General features: G+C 41.1%; 1 protein-coding gene across 1 annotated transcript; it reads left to right on the top strand.

Moving 5' to 3' along the window:
• The first annotated feature begins 246 nt into the window (after window positions 1-246).
• tmx2b (thioredoxin-related transmembrane protein 2b) lies at window positions 247-6,944 on the top strand. Its single transcript, XM_080838033.1, has 8 exons — window positions 247-502; window positions 1,448-1,508; window positions 1,916-2,029; window positions 3,528-3,604; window positions 3,747-3,853; window positions 4,757-4,822; window positions 4,936-5,065; window positions 5,510-6,944. Exons 1-8 carry the CDS (start codon window positions 314-316, stop codon window positions 5,681-5,683), a joined length of 918 nt encoding a protein of 305 aa, XP_080694159.1. The 5' UTR covers window positions 247-313; the 3' UTR covers window positions 5,684-6,944.
• Window positions 6,945-7,569: the final 625 nt, after the last annotated feature.

Genomic DNA, 7,569 nt, shown 5'->3' with positions numbered 1-7,569 from the left:
GTATTTTCTAATTAGGAGATGATTTCGTGCTGTTATAAATCAGTTAACAGTTAGGACACATAACTACACTTCCTGTTGTCATCCACTTTGTGGGGCATGATCAACCAATAAGGATTCACTTGGCCACTCTGTAACCAATTGTTTGCGCTTTTCAGGAGAGGCGGGACCACCGTTTGTCCGCAGTGACCTCTACATTTGCTTCCGTAGGCCACCTTTAACTAGAGTTTATGCCAGCCGACGGGAAACCTATTCACGACGGGTTTAGCTCCTCACTCTCCGGTCTCATTTAGCGGCCGCTCGCTGTTTGTAGAAAATGGCGTTACTAACCCCTCTTTTAGCGTTTCTTTATCACTTGCCACTGGTCTACAAATGGCTGTTGAAGCCATATTATGTCGCCTCTTTGTTTATGTCTCTTGCTTTCTTTATGGTCCGCAAGACACCAGGAATATGCGAACACCTATCAACTCAACGAGAGGACGGGAACTCCTGCGACTTTGACTGGGTCAGTAACGTTATAATGTTAGTGTTTACGCACACAATCCAACCATTCGTCACGTTTTGTTTTCATTTTAGTTACTGAGTCGTTAAACGTTAATTTGACAGTTACTGGCTTGCTATTCCTATTTTTTTTAGGGGTGGGGTGCGTTTTATGGATAGAATAGTGTTAGCTAACTTTAGCTAATATTAGCGCACACCAGTTTGTCGGGGAGAATACATTGTGGTAGGCCCGTGAATATATAATATAGCTTATGCAAATGAGGAAAGCAAGCAACCCTTTATAATTGTGATAAATAGATAGCTATCATAGCTAGGTCACTGTCTAACGTGAAGTAGTTAAGCTCTACCTTGAAGGGATGGCAGGTAACGTTAGCTTGAGCAGGTGTCAAAGATGCGGGCCAAGTGCGTTAGCGATACACGTGTAATCTCCCAGTTGTGATGGGGATTGTAACATATTAAATACACTTTTTTTGGTGAGGCCCTTTCATGGTAATTTAGTCTCACACGGGCCCGGCTTCAGCTCATAGACATAGGTCAGTCCCTGGATGGGAATTTGTATGTGTGCGAATGGTTCTTAGAGGTGGAATATATGGGTGTTGGGGGTGGGGCAACTAAGCTGCAATGCACAGTTAAAGTAGCCCTGCAACCGTGTCATATTACATTTAGATGGAACTATCTGTCTAGTGTAAGAAGGGCTATTTGCCCTGCCAATCAAAAGGTTTGGAAAAACACCCTTTTTTGTGTAGTTCGGGAACTCTTGTACTTAACAGTTAACTGACTACTGAAGGGGAAGATCTGCCTCAAGCAACCATCAGAGTAATTTTGTCACATCCCTGTTCCCTCTCAGAAAATGGCTTGGTTGGGATGGTGAGATGGGACATTCTCACAGTAATCTAAAAACAGTTGGGCTGTGTTTTTAACAGTTGTGTGATGATTCTTTTTCTTGTAGAGGGAAGTGGAGATTCTCATGTTCCTCAGTGCAATCGTCATGCTGAAGAACAGGAGAGCAAGTAAGAACATAACCACAACCACAGCAGCAAAACCTGTGTTTACCTGCCGACAATGTTTAGATGTCAAATTTTACAGTCTGCATAGGATGCTGATTGTAGTCGAAACAAACGTATTGACAGTGAAGCAATCTGAGACATCTAAAGCAATTCAAATTTTAAGGCATGCATTGTTTAGTCAACATCACTTTACTGCCCACATTGTTGTCAGTAGCAGGTTATTGACTTGATGTTTGGTTTGATTAGATTGTTCTATGCTGTTGGGACACTCACAATGACTGTTCATAGGCTCTTTCTTCTGTTTATTCCTATCTTCTTCATAAATCATGTTACATGCCTCTTTCTCTAAATGGCCCCCAACATCTGTTTTTGTTCAGTCTTAATATGTCCATATCTGTTTGATATTTTAGTTACAGTGGAACAGCATGTAGGAAACATCATCCTCTTCAGCAAGGTGGCCAATGTGTTCCTGTTCTTCAGGCTGGACATTCGTCTGGGCCTGCTCTACCTTACCCTCTGCATTGGTCAGTGTTGGATCAACCTCTACACTTACTGTCTGAGTGACCACCATGCTCTCTTTTGTGTACTACTGTCCCATTACTGTTTAATTAGACTTTATACAGTGCCACTTTAAAGTATGTGAAACCCTTGACCACTTAGGAGTTTTCTGTTGTTTTACCATGATTTTTCATTTTTTTCATCACCAATTTTCCATAGAAGGAATGTCAGGTTTATATTTATCATTTGCATGTACTTTTTTTTAGAGGGAATTGTTTGAGTAGCCAAAAGACTACATGAAACATGGAATTAGTCCATTTCAAAAGTAAGTGAACCCCCAGCTGAATTGGTAAAGTCAAGCAGGTAACAGATTCAGTGAAACTTATTTGGGTGCTTAATTAGTCAATTAAGCAACCCACACATCACCTCTAAAGAGTTTCAGACCTCTCTGGCAGCATCTGGGGTAAATGTACATGGGTCTACAATCAGACGAAAATTGAATAGACATGACATTCATGATCGAGTTGCTAGAAGGAAGCCTCTGCTTTCAAGAAAGAACAAAACTGCCCGTTTCAACTTTGCCCGAGAGCACTTGGATAAACCAAAGGCCTTCTGGAAGTCCCTTCTTTAAACAGATGAGTCCGAGATAGAATTATTTGGTCACGATCAAAACCAACAATTTTCGTCTGATTGTAGACCCATGTACATTTACCCCAGATGCTGCCAGAGAGGTCCAAAACTCTTTAGAGGTGATTTGTGGGTTGACTTTTACCTGATTTATTCTTCTTCTGGTGCTTCTTGGTGATGGTCTTGATGGGCGTCCACTTCTAGGCAGAGATGCGGTCATGTTGAATGCCCTCCATTTCAAAATTATTTGTCTTGGATGGATGGATGGAGCTGGAATCTTTTGGAGATGGTCTTATAGCTTTCCCAAGACTGATGGGCTGTCAGTACCTTCTTCCTGATGTTCTCGGATATCTCGTTTCCTCTCGGCATTGTTGATCTGTGTGGGTACACCTTGGCACTACAGTAGTTTGGTTGGTTTCCTCTCTCTTTTAATCTGTGTTGCCCAAACCTTTCCCTAAGGATGTCTCAGATGATCGGTTTGCTCAATTGACTAATTATTCACCCAAATAAGTTTCACTGAATCTGTTACCTGCTTGACTTTATCAATTCAGCTGGGGGTTCACTTACTTTTGAAATGGACTAATTCCATGTTTCATGTAGTTTTTCAGCTTCTCAAACAATTTCCTCTAAACAAGTACATGCAAATGATAAACATAAACCTGACATTTCATCTATGGAAAATTGGTGATAAAAAAAATGAAAAATCATGGTAAAACAACAGAAAACGCTTAAGTGCTCAAGGGGTTCACATACTTTCAAGTGGCACTGTACATTTGCTCTCAATGCCCCCACCTTGATGGCATTTCAATTGAACCTCCATGAAATCCAATTTGACCATGTGAACTTCAAATACTCCAATGTATAATATGAGCATGACACTCTGTCTCTATTCCTCAGTGTTTCTAATGACCTGTAAGCCACCACTTTATATGGGCCCTGAGTACATCAAGTACTTCAATGACAAGACTATAGATGTGAGTATTAACCTGAAAACATGATTCCATATTTGCCCATAGAGTACAGTGTTCAACACCATAGACTGCTCTGTGCTCTGATCATTTAAATTAGATTAACTAGAGATCTGAATTGGCGCTTTTGTCCCTGTGATGTTGGCAGGAGGAGCTGGAGAAGGACAGCCGCGTGACCTGGATTGTGGAGTTTTTTGCCAACTGGTCTCCAGAGTGCCAGTCCTTTGCCTCTGTCTATGCAGACCTGTCACTGAAGTAAGAGTGTAATCTCTCACACACACCCCCACTCCGCTGAGTGCCACACTCAGGCATGAACGCTCACAGCAGCACTGCAGCCAGAGCCACTCTTGCTCTCATCTCCTCCACCGTGTCAGTATGGCAGACGCCAGTGATCTTTAGGGTTTTTAGGCATTAATCATTAAGGTTGCCACTTCAGCTACAATCTGAATCCACACTCCTTTCACTAAATACACAGAGCTTCTTCTGTCAGTGAGCAGTGTGTGCTGGCCCTTACGCCATGTGGCACTCCCAGTATTTCAAAAAGCAGCTGAAGTTATAACTATTCTGCAGTTGAGCTTAGTTTTTTCCCTTTTTCTTCCCCATCTGGATCTCAAGTCTAGCGAGATAGAGGTGTGTTTTTCAAGCCACCCTGCCTGTAGTACTTTTTTCCTTCATCATCTCTTTGCTACCCTTTCATTGCACAAAAAACATCTGCCCAATGACGGTGGGTAAAGTACAGTATAAAGGTATTATTGCGTTAGGGAATGGGACTTGTACGGGTTTCTGATGTTAAGTGAGAAGTTGTTGCGTCATTTAAACATGAAAAATGTGCCTTTCAAAAGACCAAAACAGTAACGGCTGACATTACATGCTTGAGACAAAGATGATGTACCTATTTGGCTTATTCATCAAATGTTGTAAGGGGTCTTGGAATGTTCTGGATTTTAAGCTGATGAAAGGAGAGGGCTTGTCAGTTTTGTAAATGCAAGTATCCCAATTTCGGAGCATATATAGATCTCAAGGAAAAGCCATTTGAATCTGTTTGGTATAATGGTATATGCCAGCCAGACTCAACCAGCATATCCAGCAAAGTCCAGAACCTTCCATCATCTTTTTCTGTTTATGAATATCTGTCTCTTATACATATTCATTATTTAGATATAATTGCGCTGGTCTCAAATTTGGGAAAGTGGACATTGGCCGATATGGAGAGGTATGCAAGAAGTAAGTGATGTTCCTCTTCCTGACGATACTTATTACAGAAACATTCAAAAAGATTACGGATCAAATGACTGTTCCTTTCTATTGCTCATTTCTTGAATCCATCTTGCGCATAGGTATAGGGTGAGCGCATCTCCCCTATCGAAGCAGCTGCCTTCCCTGGTCCTCTTCCAGGGTGACAAGGAGGTCATGAGGCGCCCCCAAGTGGACAAGAAGGGAAGGGCAGTTTCCTGGAGCTTCACTGAGGTGAGGCAGCCCAATGCACACACAAGCCTGATGACCTCAGTCAAGTCTCACTCTCACTCACACTCACACTCACACACACACACACACTTACACACTACTTTAATATAATTTCCATACCTAATTAAACTGATGAAGGTTAGCTGCACCATCTCTGAATTGTAATAGTGATTTGCCTTTAGTTTCATGTGCTGTTCATGTGATGGTTGGCAATTCCCCATAGCATAGAGTGGCATAGACAATATGATAGTTATCGTGGATTTTTGGTGGCAATGTTCTTATGTTTGTGACACACATGTCAACACACTGGGATGGAATCATTGGTGAAAGGCACTGTTCATGTATATGCCAATGATGGCAACATTGGTGAATGGTACATACATGGCCTTTTTATCGGCACCAATGCACTCAATAGGGCTTTATCAGATGTCATCTCTCTGCTTGTAGGAGAACATCATTAGAGAGTTCAGCTTGAACGAACTCTACCAGAAGTCCAAGAAGCTGGGCAAGACTAAGGGCGAGAAGAGTGAGAAAGTCAATGAAACCCAGTTCCCAACTGTGCCTGAGGAGGAGGAGCCTGAGCCTGAGGTCAACGCCCAGGAGACCAAAAAGGACAAATAGGAGGCCATGCTCTTGAATGTTGTGACATCATCACAGGACTGGCTGGTGTTATGCAAGAAGTATTGAGAGTGGAGTGTGAATTTAATGGTACTGAATGGGAACAAGTTAAAGATTGTGATTTTTTTTAATTTCTTTTGTAGAACTTACAAATTGCAATTCAATTGCAAAATAACATCATTTATATCCTTTTAAAACCACGTGATCAAATTAATTTAAGATGGGCCATAGATGACTACTCCAGTGGTACATAAAGTTTTCTCACTGGACCTCTGCCTATTATACTGTAACTCTAACATTTTTTTTAATAAAGTAGATATAATTTAAGATGATCCAATGAAGCATTTCATGCGCTCTACCTCTGGTAGCATCATTGATTTAAGTGACTTTTTTTTAACAACTACACTTTTTATTATTTACGTGTCAGATACTATTGGTCATGTTTGTCTCTTTTCTTTTGTGTGATATTCATTTCTGTAATTTTGTTGTTACAGCTGCCTACAATTTATCGAGCTAGAATTAAGTTCTTTTTTAGTTTTTTTTTACTGAAAAGGGATAAGGAGGCAGAAGATTTGTAAGTGTTACTTTAATATCACTCCCCTGAATCCATGGTTCTGCCTAGATAAGCAACACTCCAGTCATTCCTGAAGAGTCCTGGTGACCCTATCATTCTCGAAGTAGGTGGCAAGTTTCATTATATTTCTTAGGTGTTATGGTTCACCGTCAGGCTTCATTTTCCCCATTCAACCAGAAAGGACTTGCTTTTTCTCATATTGTGCACATTTCCTGCCCTAAGGGGGTCCGTGTCTGAAAACACTGTAAAATCTAGAGGTCTGTTTTAGCTTAATATATGTTTTCCAGTAAGCCATTATACAATTTTCACACTTTTATTTAAATGAAAGATTATTTTTCGTCTTGGTCCTCAGTATGGGTAATGTCAGGTGATTGGACACCGCTGATTGCAAAAATAAACCTCGCTAAACACGTTACTGAGGTGATGTGGACTTCCTGCTGTCAACCCGTGCTTATGTGTGCTTTGACTGAGCCATGCGTTTTTCATTGATTCATTGTTTTTTTATTTCACCGATCTTGCTCTGTGGTGACTGATTATAGGCAGCGTGCCATGGAAGAGATGTGTTGTTTCTCATGTAAAATAAAACTACATAAATAGCTTCACTTCTCGTTACATGTCTGTCTTTGCTGACAATGTCAGGTTCATGACTTAGCCCACAGAGATTTGGTCAAAGGAGGAGTTTGATTTGTACAGAACCCCAAAGGGATTTGTGGACCCCCTCGAAAACGAGATGGTTCATCTCAAGGGGTTATTCCAAATAAAGAGAATTTCCAACAACATGTTTGATTTCTACAGAACCCCTAAGGGGACACGAGAGAAAGTCAAGTTTATTGTGCTCACGAGATAGTAGCGCGTGTTCACAATGAAGTTGCCTGGTCTCACAGGAAAGTACTGCGTTCGCACGTGATATCTGGTGCGCAGATGGGTGATCTGTGTGTGCTGGATATTGCAAGGGAATGCAAAAATATTGCAAGGTAGCTTAAGTATTGCGATAGAACATAAAAGCAGCTCAGAAATAAAATCACTCATCAAAATGACCCTGTAGCCCCAAAGGGTCATGGTGGTGATTTATTTAGGGTCCGTGCTACTTTTGTGCACCATCACAATAGTTCTACTTTCTGTTTATTCAAACCGGGACATCCTTGTGCACATTCTGTGAAACATTAGATAGATGTACACATTTTCCTTGTCAGTCAGCTAAAGATGTTTTACCACAGCAATGAGTCTCACTATAAAATACTATAGCAAAAGAATTGGTTTGAAAGACAGTAAGCAATGGTGAAATGTGGGACTACAGTGAGTCCGTTACTAGTTT

The sequence above is a fragment of the Sprattus sprattus genome (genome assembly GCF_963457725.1).
Source record: "Sprattus sprattus genome assembly, chromosome: 4".
In the NCBI taxonomy this organism is placed as follows: domain Eukaryota; kingdom Metazoa; phylum Chordata; class Actinopteri; order Clupeiformes; family Clupeidae; genus Sprattus; species Sprattus sprattus.
This window is presented reverse-complemented; position numbering and strand designations above follow the sequence as displayed.

What these genes read in the sequence shown, in the direction of transcription:
- tmx2b (XM_080838033.1), top strand. Translation starts at nt 314, where the DNA reads ATGGCGTTACTAACCCCTCTTTTAGCGTTTCTTTATCACTTGCCACTG. An exon ending in TATGCAGACCTGTCACTGAA is followed by an intron (nt 3,854 to 4,756) that starts GTAAGAGTGTAA and finishes TTCATTATTTAG; the next exon opens with ATATAATTGCGCTGGTCTCA. An exon ending in TATGGAGAGGTATGCAAGAA is followed by an intron (nt 4,823 to 4,935) that starts GTAAGTGATGTT and finishes TCTTGCGCATAG; the next exon opens with GTATAGGGTGAGCGCATCTC.